The sequence below is a fragment of the Balaenoptera ricei genome, chromosome 10 (assembly GCF_028023285.1).
Source record: "Balaenoptera ricei isolate mBalRic1 chromosome 10, mBalRic1.hap2, whole genome shotgun sequence".
Lineage (NCBI taxonomy): Eukaryota > Metazoa > Chordata > Mammalia > Artiodactyla > Balaenopteridae > Balaenoptera > Balaenoptera ricei.
The window spans coordinates 106,650,363-106,667,598 of NC_082648.1; the positions used below are offsets into that span (position 1 = coordinate 106,650,363).

At 54.8% G+C, this 17,236-nt stretch overlaps 1 protein-coding gene across 1 annotated transcript in view; it reads left to right on the forward strand.

Annotated features, from left to right (window-relative positions):
* Positions 1-14,637, forward strand: part of MOV10L1 (Mov10 like RNA helicase 1) — a 44,279-nt gene extending 29,642 nt beyond the window's left edge. Inside the window, exons 14-26 of the mRNA XM_059934910.1 lie at positions 5,100-5,158; positions 5,610-5,707; positions 6,070-6,178; positions 6,462-6,631; positions 7,128-7,274; positions 7,739-7,860; positions 8,041-8,140; positions 8,233-8,397; positions 9,697-9,870; positions 12,228-12,377; positions 13,151-13,258; positions 14,044-14,135; positions 14,243-14,637. Of these exons, the coding sequence (XP_059790893.1) occupies positions 5,100-5,158; positions 5,610-5,707; positions 6,070-6,178; positions 6,462-6,631; positions 7,128-7,274; positions 7,739-7,860; positions 8,041-8,140; positions 8,233-8,397; positions 9,697-9,870; positions 12,228-12,377; positions 13,151-13,258; positions 14,044-14,135; positions 14,243-14,273 (1,525 nt within the window). The 3' untranslated portion in view covers positions 14,274-14,637. The remainder of the gene's footprint in view (positions 1-5,099; positions 5,159-5,609; positions 5,708-6,069; positions 6,179-6,461; positions 6,632-7,127; positions 7,275-7,738; positions 7,861-8,040; positions 8,141-8,232; positions 8,398-9,696; positions 9,871-12,227; positions 12,378-13,150; positions 13,259-14,043; positions 14,136-14,242) is intronic.
* The last annotated feature ends 2,599 nt before the right edge of the window (positions 14,638-17,236 follow it).

Here is a 17,236-nt window from a genome sequence, read left to right on the forward strand (position 1 = left end):
TTTCATTTCTTTAGGCAGTGTTTTGTACTTTTCACTGTACAGGTTTTGTATATCTTTTGTCAAATTTGTCCCTGACTCTTTAAATGCAATTGATGTTTGTATATTAATCTTGTATCCTGCCAGCTTGCTAAACCCACTTAATAGTTCTAGTAGCTTTTTACAGGTTATATAGGATCTACTGTGTATACAGTAAAATCATGTATTCAAATAAAGACAGTTTTGCTGCTTCCTTTCTCATCTGGATGCATCTTGCTTCTTCTCGCCTCGCGCTGGCTAGAGCCTCCAGAATGGTGTTAAGTAGAAGTGGCGGGAAGTGGCGTCCTTGCCTTGTTCCTGATCTTAGGCCAGTAGCGTTCAGTCTTGAACCATCTAGTGCTGTGTGAGCTGTAGGTTTTTGTATTTGGCCCTGTCAGGTTAAGGAGATAGACTCCTAGTTTGCTGAGATTTATTTAATCAAAAATGGATATGGGATTTTGTCAAATGCTTTTTCTGTATCTATTGAGATGATCATGTGGGTTTTCAGTTTTGGTCTATTAAGATAGTTACATTGATTGTAAAATCAACTTTGCATTCTTAGAATAAACCCTGCTTGGCCGTGATGTAATTTCCTTTTATATGTTGTTAGATCTGATTTGCTAAAATTGTATTAATTTTTTCGTCTGTGTTCATGAGGAATATTGGTCTTTAGTCTCTTGAAGTATCTCTTTCTGATTTTGGTACGAGGTAACACTGGCCTCACAGTACGTTGGAAGGTGTCACCTCCTCTTCCATTTTCTGGGACAGTTTGTGTAGAATGGGTATTACTTATGTTGACAAAAATATTAATCAGTAGTCAGTCTAAGAAACAAATGAAGAATTTCATTTTAGCTAACCTGAGGATTATAACCTGGGGGACAGTCTTTCAGGGGCTCTGAGGACCGTTCCCAAGAGGTAGGGAGGAGACCAGTATAGGTGTGATTTTGAAGGGGTGCGTGCAACCAAGCACACAGCTATTCACAAGGAACAGATGCCTTAGCTAATGGTTTAGTGCTTTTCTAAACATGGGAAGAAGCCGAATACTGGGTTTATAAAAATTTTCTCCTGAAAATATCTAACTATCTGAGGACCAGTTCTGCCAGTTTTCCCAGAGCACAAAATGCTTCATCCTGATCTTCCCTGAATTCCTTTTGGGATGTACTGTGCAGTGGTTAACGACTTGATTCTTGTAGAACTGGAGGGTGGACAACATTCTTTATGTTACAGTCCCCTCCCTTTCAGTCTTAATTTCAACCAAGGTTTGGGAGGCACTTGGTGACCATTTTGTCCACGGTGCCAGGACTGCTCATCCCCAGCTCAGACGAGAACTTCATTGCTGGGCCACTCAGTGTGCTGGCCTAGGCCCTGTTAACAGTAGCCCAGAGCCTCTGGACCAGCTGTCCCTCTAGTCATTTATGGTCCAGGAAATGGTTCCCTCTGGCTGCTTCTTCCCACATCTAGAGTTACTCTGTTGCAGTCATTGAGCTTATGGAACTATGTATTTGGTCAATCGTTTCAGGTCACCTAGTCATCATTATTTTTATCGGGGGCTCAGTCACACATTTGGTAATGCAGGAAACAATAATCTTGTTGTTAGGAAGAATAGGAAGAGTACAGGTAATAGAGCTGGTCACACTAATAAGGTCATAAGTATTTAAGCTAAGAACTCCCATTCACTGCAGCCCAGAATCTCCCCAGGTCATCTGACCTGTCTGTTCTGCACCAATCACTGTCTTTAAGGGAAACGACCCATTGCCCTGTCCATAAAGTCCACCAAAGATGTCTGCACGTGCACAAGGTGAGTGGTGGGTCACCGTGACCCCTCACGGGACTGAGAAAGGAATGTTATCTTCTAAGGAGTTACGTGGCTGGCTCCAGAAGGAGAAAAATCAGTCTTTGGTTGAGCAGGTATTTCTGCCATGGGGGAGGTCAGGTTAACACATAACGCAGATGCAGATGCACACTAGTGAGGAGGGAGGAGGCCAAAGGGCAGAGAACAAGTTTATGTTTAGATTTTTCTTGTCTTGCCTTAAAATATGAATTTCATCACTTCTTTCTTAAATGCTTGGTAGAATTTACCAGTAAAGCCTTCTAGGTCTGAAGTTTTCTCTGTGAGAAGCTTCCTGACTACATTCAGTTTCTTTAAGAGATTAGGAACCCTTAGTTTCTTGCCGCATGGACTCTGGTAGTGTGTGTGTCTTTACGGATTTGTGCGTTTCATCTGAGTTATCTAATGTATTTGTGTGAAATTGCTCATGATATTTCCTTACTGTTCGCTTAGTGCTTGTAGAGTCTTTGCTGACATTACCACTCTCGTTCCCAGGACTGGCAACATGTCTGCCCTTTCTTTTCCTGTCAGTTTGGCTAGAGCTTTGTCGGCTTTACTGATCTCATCGAAGGACGGACTTCCAGCCTCATCAGTATTCTCTCGTGTGTTCCTGTCTCTAGTCCATCGGGTTTTTTGGGGGTTTTTTTGGCTGCACTGCATGGCTGGTGGGGTCTTAGTTCCCCAACCCGGGTCCACGGCAGTGAAAGCCCATGTCCTAACCACTGGGCCACCAGGGCACTCCCAGTCCATTGGGTTTTGCTCTGGTCTTTATTACCCCTGCTGGACCTTTAGGTTCTAAGCTTCTTCCTATCACAGACAGTGAAGCAATAAACATTCTTACATCTTTGTACCATGATGTTAAAATACAGGGAGAATTGTCATCTTTGCCATATGGGGTCTCCTCTTGGACAACAGTTTGTACCTAGGAAAGTTTCCTTTAATTCCTCTTTTCTTTCCGTTCTTTGTCCTCCTTTGGAATCCTTGTCTGTTGTTGTGTTAGTTCCCACCCAGCTGCTTTACTGTTCTCTCATGGTTTCCATCTCCTGTGTCTTCGTCTTGTTTTCTATTTTAGTAAATACTGCTAGTATTTTACCATCTAGTGTCTTGCTGTCCTTCGGATTAATTGTGTTAAGGAATTTTAAGCGTCAGTTTCTATTCTGAGCTATTACATTCATTTCCTTTTTGGCATTTCTTGAGATAATAATTTTTTTATTCAGCCTATTCAGGAGATGGATATTTCGACTGGATAACTTTCTGTCGAACCTTTCTTATAGGCCCAAGATGAAAAACGTGGTGTTCTGTGTGGTGAATTCCTTCCGTAATGTGCTCCAAGGATTTACTGGGAAACGTTTGGCTCGCGTTTTCATGCTGTTTTCATGCTGTTAGGGGTAAAGCACTGGGCTGCAGGTTGACGGGGTGTCTGGTTTCCTGGGCGTTTTAGAGTCTCCATTATGGTGACTTCCCACTGGAAGGTTTCTTCCTCTGTAACTGATCTGCTTTAAGTTGTTTTTTCTTCCTAGAGTCAGCCTTGCTAAGTCCTAGGAGGGTCTTTTCCGGTTGCTGCTCCTCTTGAGTGGAGTTTATTGTATCCCAGGGGTGATGGGGCTGCCTGGAGCCTGGGGCCCTGCAGGTGAGGCTCCCGTTCCTTCTGGCCCCATACACGCCCCCAGAACGCTGCGCTGTGGGAACGGGTCCTGACGGTGACCTGCATTTTCCGGAGATCCGCCTGTGGCCGGAGTTCTGAGGTGGCGTGAACCAGCTCTCGTGCCTTTGCTTGTTTGAGGCCAGATGCTCCTTACTGAGCATTCTTTTCTTTTGTGCTTTGGAGCTTTGGTCATCTTGTTCCATTGAAGGTGGAATTTTATTTTCCATTTTTTGTTCTTTTTGTTGTGTTAAAATACAAGAGAACAGGGACTTCCCTGGCGGTCCAGTGGTTAAGACTCCACGCTTCCACTGTAGGGGGCACGGGGGTTCTATCCCTGAACAGGGAACTAAAATCCCGTTTGACGTGTGGCAAAGCCAAAAAAAAAAAAAAAAAAGGAGAACAGGCCCACCGTGGAGTCGCTTATACTGAGCCCCACGTCACCAAACTGAGGTTTCACTGAATTGCAGTCTCGGCTGTCTCAGAAATGGAATCGTGAACCAGTCAGCCAGGAACCCCGTGACCAGCACTGGCGGGTCGTCTCCCTGAATGACCCCTGCCGTCCGCTCAAGGAGAGTGACCTTGCCCCAGCCAGCCCGCCTTTTCGCCTGAATCACTGCCCGTCCCGCCCCTCCTGCCTGCAGAAGGCGTGCGTTCCTCACATCCCCTCAGAGCCCTTCTGTCTGCGAATGGGATGCTTTGCTGCCCGATTCGAATCAGTTTTTGCCCTAATAAACTTAACTTTTTCTTTTTTTATTTTATTTTTGGCTGTGTTGGGTCTTTTCTGTAGAGATTCCCCATCTTCTCAACCATTATGTCCATCTTTAAATCTTAAATGTATTTATAACAACTGTTTTGAACTTCTTGTATGCTAATTGAGTATCTAGTTCATTTCTGGGTCTGTTTCTTTTAACTTTTCCCCTGAGGATGCTTCTTATCTTCCGGCTGTTTTGCTTGTCTAATAATTTTTTAATTTATTTAATTTTTTAATTTTTGGCTGCGTTGGGTCTTCTTTGCTGTGCGTGGGCTTTCTCTAGTTGCAGCGAGCGGGGACTACTCTTCGTTGCGGTGTGCGGGCTTCTCATTGCAGTGGCTTCTCTTGTTGCAGAGCATGGGCTCTAGGCGCACGGGCTTCAGTAGTTGTGCCTCACAGGCTCTAGAGCGCAGGCTCAGTAGTTGTGGCGCACGGGCTTAGCTGCTCCACAGCGTGTGGGATCTTCCCGGACCAGGGCTCAAACCCGTGTCCCCTGCATTGGCAAGCGGATTCTTAACCACCGCACCACTAGGGAAGCCCCAATACTTAGCATTTTTAACATGCTTCAGTTTATTTTTTAACTGTTGTTCTGAATAAATTTCACAGGAGTGAATCTTTACCATCAAAGTTACTTCCCTATTGATGCAGCTCTGACACTTCACAGGCTGTATTTTCTCTTTTTTCTACTTGTCCACTTTATACATTAAAACAGGAGTATTCCCAGAAAGGAAGGCGTCCCTGCTGTCCTGACAGGTGTTGAGAGTTTTCTCGTAAAATTCCTGCTGGTGCCTCCAGCCCGGTCTCGTGTGAGTGTTTGTTAAGGGTCCCAGGGTGCTGACCCGCGTCACTCTCTCCCACAGGACCACCAGCAGACGGTGTCACTTTGCACTTGAACAAGCTGTCTACTTGGGCGTAAAAGGTATTAACTTTTGTGGGATGACGGTGTTACATCTTCCCGGAGTATTTTTAGAAGCATCACGTAAAATTTTGTGTAAACCAGTCTCTTCATTTATACATTAGAAGTAAAACTATGTGATACCCAGTGTTTTCCTTTCTACTGGGGACGTTCAGTGTTTTCTTACAATTTCAGCTATGTAGAAATGGCATGCTTAAGTTATTAAAAATAAAATGATTGCACTCTGCTTTCCCTCCTAAACGTAACTCATTTTTGTACTTACAAATAGACAAGTAAATGGCTTTGTTGCAAAGAATATGCAGTGCTGGCACTATGCTGTAGGTGAGAAGCAGTGCACAGGGCCAGAGAGGAGAGGAATACACAGACATGAATTTCTTCAGGACTAGCTGCCTCTATTTATCTTTCTTAAGCTTTTCAGTAATGTCTACCTTCTCGCTTTTTCTTGTTTTAAAAGTGTTGTTTCCAGAAGAAATCATTTTACAGTCTCCCCAAGTGACATGGAATTGGAAACACGCACAAGACATCAAAAACCACGGACAGCCCACCTCCAAGGTATTGCTTTATTTATTTTATTTTTTATTTTTTTGGCTGTGCTGGGTCTTCGTTGCTGCACATGGGCTTCCTCTAGTTGCAGCGAGTGGAGGCTACTCTTCCTTGCAGCGCGTGGGCTCCTCATTGCAGTGGCTTCTCTTGTTGCGGAGCACGGGCTCTAGGCGCACGGGCTTCAGTAGTTGTGGCACGCAGGCTCAGTAGTTGTGGTGCACGGACTTAGCTGCTCCGCAGCATGTGGGATCTTCCCGGACCAGGGATTGAACCCATGTCCCCTGCATTGGCAGGCGGATTCTTAACCACTGCACCACTAGGGAAGTCCCAAAGCTTTCTTTTTAAGCCATTTTTCTGCATGATTTTTCTAGAATAGGAAAGCCTTGAAGGACCAAACTAAGCACACCCCAGAGGAGCAGCGGGCGGGTGCCCAGGACACACCAGGGCCGTGGGCCTTCGCCACAGAGACCGACGGGCTGGGTGAGTCTGGGGACCAAGCCAGCTCCTGCAGGACTTGGTGGGGGGGATCTCGGGCAGCCGAGGGGACATGTGTTCTGACCTTCCTGATGGTGGGCTGCTCTTGTCCACCTGTTAACAACCACTCTTAACACCTCGGTGACACTGCACAGGTGACACGGGGAGCGGTCGGGGTGGCCTGCACTTTGGCTCTCAGCCGACTGTCCTGAATGCGAGTGACGCTGGGACGGGTCGTGAGGGGACCAGCCGTGACCTCTGCCGACCCTGTCTCTCCCCTTTGACGCAGTCAGCGGAGCCCCGAAAGCGAGAGAGGAGTTTTTCAACCCCCTGCTCAACGAAAACCAGAAGTTGGCGGTGAGGAGGATCCTGAGTGGAGACTGCCGCCCGATCCCCTATGTGCTCTTCGGGCCTCCTGGGACTGGGAAGACGGTGACCATCATAGAGGCTGTTCTACAGGTAATGACGGGCGGGGACGGGGTCGCGGTAAACAGCTGTGTGCGCCTGTCATCGGGAAGCGTCGGTTTAAACCATAGATGAGAACGTTGGAAAGAGTTTGAAAAATCCCAGTTGTTTCATATTTAGCAAAGTTTGTTATGTGGCTATAGGACTTTAAGAGCTCATTTCCTAGGTTTAGACAGGAATCACTCCACTTCAGAATAGAAACTGCACAAGTGTCTGGCGCCTCCATCGAGATTTAAATTGAGTTGTGGACATTGTGTGTTCAGTGTCCTGCGTCGCTGGGGACTCGGGTCGCCCGTGGGTACCCAGACCCGGGCAGTTTAGGGTCCGGGAGATGGGGACTCCGCCACCTGCACACAGTGGCAGGGCCAGGCTCAGACGCGTGAGGGGTGACGTGGGCCCACGCAGCGAGTCCACGTCAGGAGCCCTCGCGGGTGGGCTTGGCACTGGCCGCTGACCCGTCCCCTTTTGCCTCCCGTGTGTCCCGGGGAAGGTCTTCCACGCTCTGCCGGACAGTCGGATCCTGGTGTGCGCGCCCTCCAACAGCGCGACCGACCTCGTGTGCCTGCGGCTGCACGAGAGCCAGGCACTGCGGCTGGGCGCCATGGTCCGCGTGAACGCCACCTGCAGGTTCGAGGAGGTGAGCGTCCTCCCCGGACCTTGTCCCGACACCACACCGGAACACGAGGGCTCTTTCCTTCCTGAACGTTTAGTGACGTTCTGGGCGTTCCCAGCTTTGTTAAATGCTGCTGCGACTCTCTTATTTTTCCCCAAAGGTACAGTTGCTTTTTGGTTCTGTTGGTTTGCTGTAAAAGCTCCCAGTTTGGTTAACAGACGAGATTGAATCTAGAAAATGTATGTGGTTGTTTTGGGGAAGGATCTGCAGGATTCTCTGTTATATTCATGGTTCCAGAGTCTGTAAAACGTGGACTAAATTGATAGGAAAACATAAGACGTTTTGATATAAAAAACAATCTTAATACTGAGTCACAACTAAGAAGTGGCAGCAGGATGAGGTTATCATTTAGAATTCCATTCAGCTTTGTGATTATGTCCAGTTTAAAGAAATGCTCAGTAACCTGGCAGGTGGCCTGCCCCCCACAGAGCATCACAGAGACCATCAGGCCGTATTGCAGAGACGGGGAAGACATCTGGAAGGCCTCTCGCTTCAGGGTGGTCGTCACCACGTGCAGCAGCGCAGGGCTCTTCTACCAGATAGGGTTGAGGTGGGCTCTTGGGGCGTCCCGGGCGGAGGCGGGGAGGAGGAGGTGGTGTGTTCGCGGGAAGTCGGGAGGTGCCCGCGGGCACGGGCAGGAGCAGGGGGGCAGGCGCCCCGGGCAGCGAGGCGAGGCCTTGCTGGGCAGGACACGTGGACAAGAGTGACCCCAGGAACGTGCCTGCTCTAGAGTCGGACACTTCACACACGTGTTTGTGGACGAAGCGGGCCAGGCGAGTGAGCCCGAGTGCCTCATCCCCCTGGGGCTGGTCTCAGACGTCAGCGGCCAGGTGAGGCCCACGCGCTGCGGTCGCCCCAACCTTGGCCCCTGCCCGCCACACACCAGGGGACTCACTCTGAGGCCATCCTGTTCGTGCCACAGGTCGTCCTGGCCGGAGACCCCATGCAGCTCGGGCCGGTCATCAAGTCCAGACTTGCCATGGCCTATGGGCTGCACGTCTCTATGCTGGAGAGACTGATGTCCCGACCAGCGTATCTGCGAGACGAAGATGCTTTTGGAGCCTGTGGTGCCTACAACCCCTTGTTGGTGAGCTTGGACCCCACGTGCTCCTTGTTGGGATTCGAGCAGAGGGGCCCACGTGGGAGCTCACCACCCTGTGTCCCCCGAGCCACACCCAGGGGCAGGGCCCAAGCAGCCCACCCTCCTTCTGCCACCACCCCCAAAGTGCACCTGAGGCACTTGCACCAACTCCACGGTCCCAGGAACTCAGGAACTGCTTCCAGGGTTTGCTGAGGGGCTCCCTGGGGGGCCGGCCCTTGCAGGCAGTGCCAGCCCCTCAGTAAGAGAGCTTCAGTCTGTGTCACTGTGGGAAACGGGAGGGAGCTCTGGAAGTTTACCTGGAAGAGAAGGCAGCGTGTCTGCGGTCTCCCGACGTACTGGTAAAAGTGCCAGTTCCTGGATTCTCAGCCGACCTCTGATGACACAGAGGGATGGGCCTCAGGGTCTGCATTTCAGGAGCCCCCAGCACCCTGGAGCTCGGGAGCTTTGTGTCCATGGGGTCCCCTGTTGAGGTGAGCCAATAACATTATCCTCTGGGCTCTCCCAGTACAGAGACAAGGAGAGGTTCCCCTCTGGACTTTAAACAGCAAGCCAGGTGCGGTGATGGTGGGCAGATGGTCAGGGCAACTGCCTGGGGCCTATTCCGCGTTCCAGGTTGTCAGCCCCGGGCCCTTTGCCCCTGGAGAACAGGGAGGGCACGTGGGCACAGGGCGGATGGGGCGGCGGGCAGGTGTCCAGGCCAGCACCGCGGGGCCCGGCCCAGCCTGGCCCAGGGAGGAGCCGCGCTGCCGAGTCGGGTTTGGGGTTTCGATCAGTGTCTCAGAGGCTGGACCCGTCTTGGTGACTGAGTGGAAGTTTGTCAGCAGGAGAGTCCCGGGCCTCTGGCCTTCTCACCCCAGGAAAAAGGAAAGACTAGGATGAACTTCCCAGCCAGTTGGCGGCAGGAAGCAAAGTTGTCCTTGCTCCCCGTCCTGGGGCTTCGTCCCACGGCGCCTCGGGGGGCTGGCTGTGGGTAGCCGTCCTGCCTCGGGGCCCAGGGCTGCTCTAACGGCCGGGGTCGCGACACAGGGAATCAGGGTGCAGCTTGCAGACAGCCTGCAGCCCCGCACAGGGACACTTTCTCTCCTGTTCTTCTCTGTCAGAGCCCAGTCGTCCGAGGTGGAGGTGCCAAGAGCGCTTCCAAGTCCCGCGGAGGTGACGGGGGCGGGCATCACGGGCAGGGCCACCCGGGTGTGACTCGAGGTGACCAGGCACCTTTCCCCTGGAGGCACGTCGGGTGCACGTGCTGGCTCTGGCCCTGGACCTGCCCCTGCTTCCTACCTGCAGGTGACGAAGCTCGTGAAGAACTACAGGTCCCACTCAGCTCTGCTGGCCCTACCGTCCAGACTGTTCTACCACCGAGAGCTGGAAGTCTGCGCAGACCCCAGGGTGGTGACCTCCTTGCTGGGCTGGGAGAAGTTACTCAGGAAGGACTTCCCTCTCATCTTCCACGGAGTGAGGGTGGGTGTGGGCCAGGCTCGGCAGGAGGGCGACCCCTCAGTGCTACCCACGGTTACACGTGTCCTGGTTACCATGTTGAATCTGGTCCTTAACCCGGCGTCATTAACCCAGCATCTCCTGAGAGCTTGTGGTGGGCTTGCTCCCTGCTGGTCCCGGGGGAGAGAAGCCAGTGAGGAGGGGGCTCTGCCCCCGCAGGACCAGCCCCTTGGCACTCGGGTGACGGCACAGCAGGCCCCGGAGGGGGCTGGCCCAAGGTGGGCATCGAAGGGGGGCATCCTGAGGGAGTTGACAGGGTTGGTCGGGGGCTGGGAGGTGAGCAGACCTGAGGAAGCTCCGGCCGCCGCCCCACCCCTTCCCCCTGTGATTCGGTGGTGTCGAGTGGGAGGACCGATCCTGGGGACAGAGCCTGCCCTCCCCCAGGCCTCACTGGGTCGGGGGGTCCCCAGAGGGAGGTGTTAGATGCCCGGTAGCGCTCACTAAAACCAGGGAGTTTGTACTGGGAGTTTGGTGGTTAGGACCAGAAGTCAGGTTTGGCGTGACCCCCTCCCCGGCCAAACTCTCCTGCAGAATTGGGGCTGGAGCGGTGTCTGCCCGTCCTCTCAGCAGCCTGCCTTCCCGGGGACAGTGCTTGGCCCCTCGACCTTTAGCTTGACCCGCTCTGTCAGCGGTGGGCTCGTGTGTCCAGGTGTGGCTTGGGGTGTCCATCCTCTGGATGGAGGCAAGTTGGAGGAAGAGGGGGCTCTGTGGGGAGACCAGCGTGGTCGCTAGGCACGAGGCCCCTCCAGGAATGCCACTCCCCCAGCCTCTGCTCGAAGGCGTCCCAGGTTTCAGGGGCAGCAGAGCAGTCAGCCAAGGAGGGGAGGTCCGCCCGAGAGCACCCACGCTCCCGGTGGAGGGACAGCCTTGAGGAGAGGTCAGCTCTGCCCACAGCAACCCATGTGTTTCCTGCAAACTACGTAAGGGTCACAGTAGGCTCATTCGCGACAAAAACTGGGTGTAGAAGGGAGTGGCAAATGTGCAAAAACGTTGTGTAGAAGGAAATGGAGACTCCAGATCCACTGGATAACCTACCATGGAGCTGTGGAGATGGAGGTGCTCGGTGTGAGAAGAACAGAGTCCAGAAAGGTCACCTTATTTAGTGGGTGTTTCTCGGGGGCCTGACCGGGCACTGGCTCCATTCTGGGCCCCCAGAAGAAATGAGGTGAGGCCTCGGGCCGGCTCGCGGGGAACGGCGGGCTCCACTCCCACCGTTGGAGCAAAAGGGCACTGCCGTCCGGGTGACAAGGCTGCGGCACTGCCAGGGCCCTCGCTCCCCCGCAGGGCACTCTGTCCCTGGAATGAGACCTCCAGGTGTCACCTATATGCTCCCCTCGTCAGCCCCTCCCCCAGAGCTCCAGAAGGACCCCCATCTGCCTCACTGCTCTGTCCCCAGCCCAGGGCATCTCGCAGAGGGGCCCAGTCGAGGGGGCAGCTGAGCCCCAGGAGCGCCCAAGGGGGGCCGGGCCCAAGGCCACTGGGGTCTTGTCCTAAAGGAAGTGCGGCCGGGAGCCGGGAGCCTGCGCCCAGACGGCAGGGCTGCAGCCAAGCCTCGGGTTCTGACCGTCTGGCCCCTTCCAGGAGAGGCACCGGCCTTTGGTCTACTTGGAAGACCAGCTTTGGACTTTATCTTCACCTGTTTTCTGCTTCATGAATTTCAGCTTTCTCTTGACCCCTTCCCCTCGCTGACTTGCTCATCTTTGCTTCGTTTGTCGTAATTCCCGTGAGATGGACGCTTGGCCCCTGTGCTCCGTGTCCTCCTCACAGGGGCTCGGGTGGCCGCGCCCTCCCAGCTCTGCCCTTCCACGTGTGTCTTCGTGTCCGTCGAGGTGCTTGTGGCTTTATTTTCCTTTTTGACCCAGGAGTTCTAAAGAAGTATATTTCCACGTGGTTAAGATTGTTTGGGTGACCTATATTTTACTTCTAATTTTATTAGGTTCTGACCAAGAACAAGGGCCTGTAAATTCTGCTCTTAAAAATTTGTGGCCAAATAGGTATCAGCCAGCCGGCCGCCTCCCCCAGTCCACGAGGTCTGCTCTCGCCAGGACGCAGGGGCATTTTGGCAGGGGGTGGGGTCCCAGTTCACAGACACGCCCAGCCAACCCTCTTCCCCGGGCATCTGTGCATCCAGGACGAGTCCTTACTGCTGAGCGTCCGTCTGTCCTGCTGGAACACAAGTCTGCACGAGAGCAGGGCTCCTCTGTCTCTGCTGAGTCACCACCCTGACGTCTCCCCTAATTCATAGGCCCTTCACAAACTCCTGTCGAGAAAAGGACGTTTTGTGACGGACGTGCCATTCTCTTGTCTTCCTGCTAACGCAGGGCGACGAAGCTCGAGAGGGGCGAAGCCCGTCGTGGTTCAGCCCTGCCGAGGCCGTCCAGGTCATGCGCTACTGCTGCCTGCTGGCCAGAAGCATCTCCAGCCCGGTGTCCGCTGGCGACATCGGCGTGATCACGCCTTACCGGAAGCAGGTGTGGGTCTGCTCCAGCCAGCTCCTCTGCGCCTTCCTGCCTTCCTCGGGGGTCTGAGGAAGGAAGGTGGACACGGCGCTCTCTGCATCTGTGGGGTGGGGTGGGGTGGGGTGGGGTGGGGGGCGGGGGCTGGGGACACGTGGTGACCTCACCTCGGCGCGCATGCGGTCTCTGGGTGTGAGAAGGCCCATCCCCTGGGTGCTGAGGGAGCCGCCTCTGGTCCCCGCCCTCCAGCCTCTTGCGCTGGCAGGAGCTGAGCTTTTGTCCAAGTACTATATGTTCCTTTTCACAATTTCAAGTTGCTTCTCCTTCACTAGCACCCTCTGGAGATCTTCACACACCCCCAGTCTTGCTCAGCTCATCAGCTGCTCCCCCCTTCAGGACCGTCCCCCCGTCCTCTTCCTCCTGGCCTTCCTGTTGTGGCCACACAGCCTGGTTCCTGTCATAACCACTCAGGCCCCGGGGGTGGGATCCCCTGGATGGGCGCTCTCTCCCCACCAACCCCAGGGGGCGCTCTGGCCCCGCCCCCACTCTCAGGACAGGGAGTCCTCCTCACCTCTTGACGCAAAGCCCTGCTCCTGGGGGGTGCTGCCCCGGCCCCGTACACCCCACCTGAGATCGGGGTTTGTGCTGTGAGCAGCTTCGAGTTGATGAACCGAGATCAGGGGTTGAAAGGCCACGGGTGCTCAGTGGTTAACGTTCAGCTTACGCTGTACGATGTAAAGAATGGTCAGATGTGTGAAATTTTATCTTTGATCTCATCTCGTTCAAAGGTGGAGAAAATCAGAATTCTTTTGCGAAATGTTGATCTGATGGATGTAAAGGTTGGATCCGTGGAGGAGTTTCAAGGGCAAGAGTATCTGGCTATCATCATCTCAACTGTAGGTACCCCTGTCCCAGGGGCCCGCGCCAGGCTGGCTGCCGTGCGGGGCCTCCCGGGGGCAGGAGGGGCCTTGGGCCGCCACCTCGAGCAGTTAACTGTAGGGTGTTCTTTTTGACAAAACAAAACGAAGAAGTACAGAAACCCAGGAAGAAGTAGTTAAATGTTGGAGAAGGAGGGCTGGGATGTGGAAGGGGCGGGATTGGCAAGGAGCCTGCGGGCCGGGAAGGGTGGCTCGGCTCTCGGAAGTCTGTTCTTCTCTTTAAAATTCCCTTTATGAACAGTGCATGTTAACTGCAGGCAGGTTGGGGAGTTCAGGTAGGAGGAAAAGCAGCGTTGCCTCAAACCCCACACCCGGAGGTCACCCCTTGGTGTTTGGAGTATCCCCTTGGGTGTAGACAGAACGCGGTGAGGCCTGCTCCTTGCCCACTGTCTTTCTCTTCTTTGACCACAGATGGAGTCATACTGATGTTTAACGTTTTTAAATGCTTTTATATATTGAGTTTCCACACCGAAAAATTTTAAACACTATTTTTATCCATCTCTGTGTTTCTGAGGTGCGGTCAAATGAAGACATATTTGAAGATGATAGATATTTTTTGGGATTCTTGTCCAACTCAAAAAGATTTAATGTTGCAATCACCAGACCCAAAGCCTTGCTGATTGTGGTGGGAAATCCTCATGTTCTTGTCAGGGTGAGCTGCGGCCCAGGGCTCAGGGAGAGGGGCCCAGTGGGGCAGCGGGATGGCTGTCAGGTACAAGCCCCGCCCCTTTGTGTGTCATCAGGATCCGTGTTTCGGAGCTTTGCTGGAGTACAGCATCGCGAATGGGGTTTACACGGGATGCAACCTGCCGCCCGAGCTGCAGCCCCTGCAGAAGTGAGCACTGCCGTCTCCTGCCCCTGCGGGCCCTGCCCCTGGGCTGCGGCCACCCTCCACCCGGTCCTGGGATGACATTTGGGGTCAGCGCCTCCTTCCTTTCACAGCTTAATGAGCAAACCTCAGTGCCCCTCGTAAGACCACCCTGGGAAGAGGGGGCTGCCAGCCCCCCGCGGTGGTCCCTGAGCGCGAGCCTGAGCTGTCACGGGGAGCCCCACTCACTGGACCCCGCATTTCCAAGTCTGCTGCCATGGCCGGGTGTGCGGCCGCCCCTCTCTGCCCAGCAGAGCCCCTGCTGAGAAGCGGTGGCCAGAGGCCGCGTTCCACGCCCCGAGGGACGCCATCTGGGCTGCGGCCTGCCTAGTTTCCAGCCATGGCCACGGGCCTGGGGCCCCTGGTGGGACGTCTGCTCTCGCTGCGGTCAGCTCCGCACGCAGCCTGTGCCCACCCCTGGGCAGTCCCTGCAGCTGTCACCGAAATAAACGCTTGAGTGGGACACTTGCGTGGCCTCCGCGTCCAGTGTTGGGGGTGGCGGTCAGGCTTTCACATGGCCTCCAGGCCCTTGAGCCACGTTCACTTCGCACAACCAGCTGTGTGAAGCCTGGGGGCTCTGGGGGTCTTTGCCCAGGGCTGGGCCGGCAGGGCAGGGGTGGGGGTCAGCATCCTCCCCCGCCTGCATCCTGCTGCAGCTGGGCGGGGCCTGTATCCGAGTCTTTGGAGGTCACAGGCAGGGCCACAGAGACCTTCCCGTGGGTGCTGCAGAGGTGGAGGGCGTGGCGGGAGGGACAGGGCAGACAGTGTCCGCACCAGGGGTCCCAAGGCCACCCCAGGACCCTAGCACCCGCCATGACTGGCTGCCCCCAGCCCTGCTCCTCAGGGCCCTGTCCCTTTGCCGACAGCTGTGAGCGCTGGGAACGCCGTCTCCTGGCTCACAGGTGGGGGAGTCGAGGCCCCGGTGGCTCAGCCCGGAGCCCACTGGGGCCCCCAGGCCTGGGGTTGGGCTCTCCTAACTGCGGACACACCACAAATGGCTGCTGTGGGTCAGTTGGTGGGGGAAGGGCTGGGTTCAGAAACAGAGCCAGTAGCTTGTCAGGACACGAGAAGGTTCTGGCCTTGGCCGTGTGCGTGGGCTGCCAGGACAGTTGCCAGGTCACTCTGAGCAGCCTCGAGCCCCACCTGGCAGAGTCTGAGTGGAAGTCAGGGTCCCGCTGAACCCCCTCGGTCTGCATCTCCTGCCCACTTGCCACCTGGCTCTGCCCCCTTGGTCTTCTCTGTGACCGGGTCCCAGTCCAGCCCACTCTGCTTTGCCATGCCACCTTCTCCAGAGCAGGGTCTTGGGGGCCGGGCCTCTGACACCAACCGGTGACAGTGGAGACCTAGAAATTCCGGGGGGGAGCCAGTGTTGGCTGAGTACACGTGGCTGGTCCCACCCTCCATCCTTGGTGGCGAGTGGTGGGATTTGGTCACCACCACGTGCCAGGGCAGGAGCTGCAGGCAGTAAGGGGCTGGGCGGGTATCCCAGTAAGGGGCAGTAAGGGGCAGTAAGGGGCTGAGCGGGCCAGGGAACATCTCAGCAGGGACCCAGAGGTGTGTCTGAGGTGGCAGTACTCAGGGCACACCTGTGTGCCAAGGGCAGGAGGGCGCTGCACAGCCTGGCTGGGCCAGAACAGGCAGGAGCCCCCATGTGACCTTTGGATGGGGATGGGGGCCGGTGCCCAAGCAGGGACCTCTGCTGCCTGTGGGCAGAAGCACAAGGTGCCTGCCCGCCAAGGGTCAGAGTCTGTGGGAGGCCGAGCCACCTAGACCAGCATGGACACCCCGTGGAGCAGAGGTAAGAGGCACCACAGGGGCTTCCCTGGTGGCGCAGTGGTTCGGAACCCGCCTGCCAATGCAGGGGACACGGGTTTGAGCCCTGGTCCAGGAAGATCGCACGAGCCATGGAGCAACTAATCCCGTGCGCCACAGTTACTGAGCCTGTGATCTAGAGCCCGTGCGCCACAACTACTGAGCCCACGTGCCCCAACTCCTGAAGCCTGCGTGCCTAGAACCCGTGCTCCACAACAAGAGAAGCTACCACAATGAGAAGCCCACGCACTGCAACAAAGAGTAGCCCCCGCTCGCCACAACTAGAGAAAGCCCGCGCACAGCAACAAAGACCCAAGGCAGCCAAAAAAAAAAAAGCGCACCGTGGGTAGGTGTGGCTGCACAGAGATCCCCTAAACGAAACCTGGAAATTGTGTGTCCCGCCCCTCGTTCGTAAGTCATCCAAGCTTTTCACTCTTTAAAGCTGCTCATGCCCAACGTCTTGTAAATGTTATCATTTTAAAGTAGAACAGTCCCAGCAGCCTTTTCAGCATCTCTGACAGATTCAAAATGCCATTGCAATTTGACACTCGCCCTCGTCCACTTAAAAAGGACCCCAGCAAGCTGTCCTTTCACAGCTGTAAACATCATGTTTTTCCTGCTTCCCACAGAACGGCACCCCAGTGCGGAATGTGCTGGGTTGAAAGTTATGGCGTCACAGAGGGTCTGTTCTCCCGGGCACACGGTGGGCTGTGACCTGCCTCCCCACCCAGCCCTGCGGGGCTGGCTGAGAGCTCTGGCCCACGAAGGGCCAACAGAAGTGCCACAGGGCTCGAGTGGACCAGCTTACCAGCTCCACTTCCTCCGCCAGGTGCCTGGGGACCCCAGGGCGGTGGCTCCAGTCTCCAGAGTGAGGGGGCCGGTGGGGCAGAGCTCCCAGCCCACCTGCTGTCCAAGTGTGGGGTGAGATGACCCTCCGCCGTGTTGTGCCATGGCCTGTCCTATCCAGCACCCTCGGCTGCTCCCAGACAAATACCTGGAGTACATCGAGGGGGTCGTTTGTCCTAATCTGTGAGACCATGCGGCCAGACCTGGGAACAAGAACTTCCTGTGTTCTCAGAATCGTTAGGTATGTACTCGATCAACACAAGGCACAGACATGGCGAATTTTCGTAACTGAACGTCGAAGTAGAATTGGAAATGCGTCAGTTAATGAGTGGCCCATCTTCAAGGGCGAACATTACTTGGGGTTTGCCCAAGTAATAAGACAGGGTTCAGCGTTAGGCTTTTTCCTATTT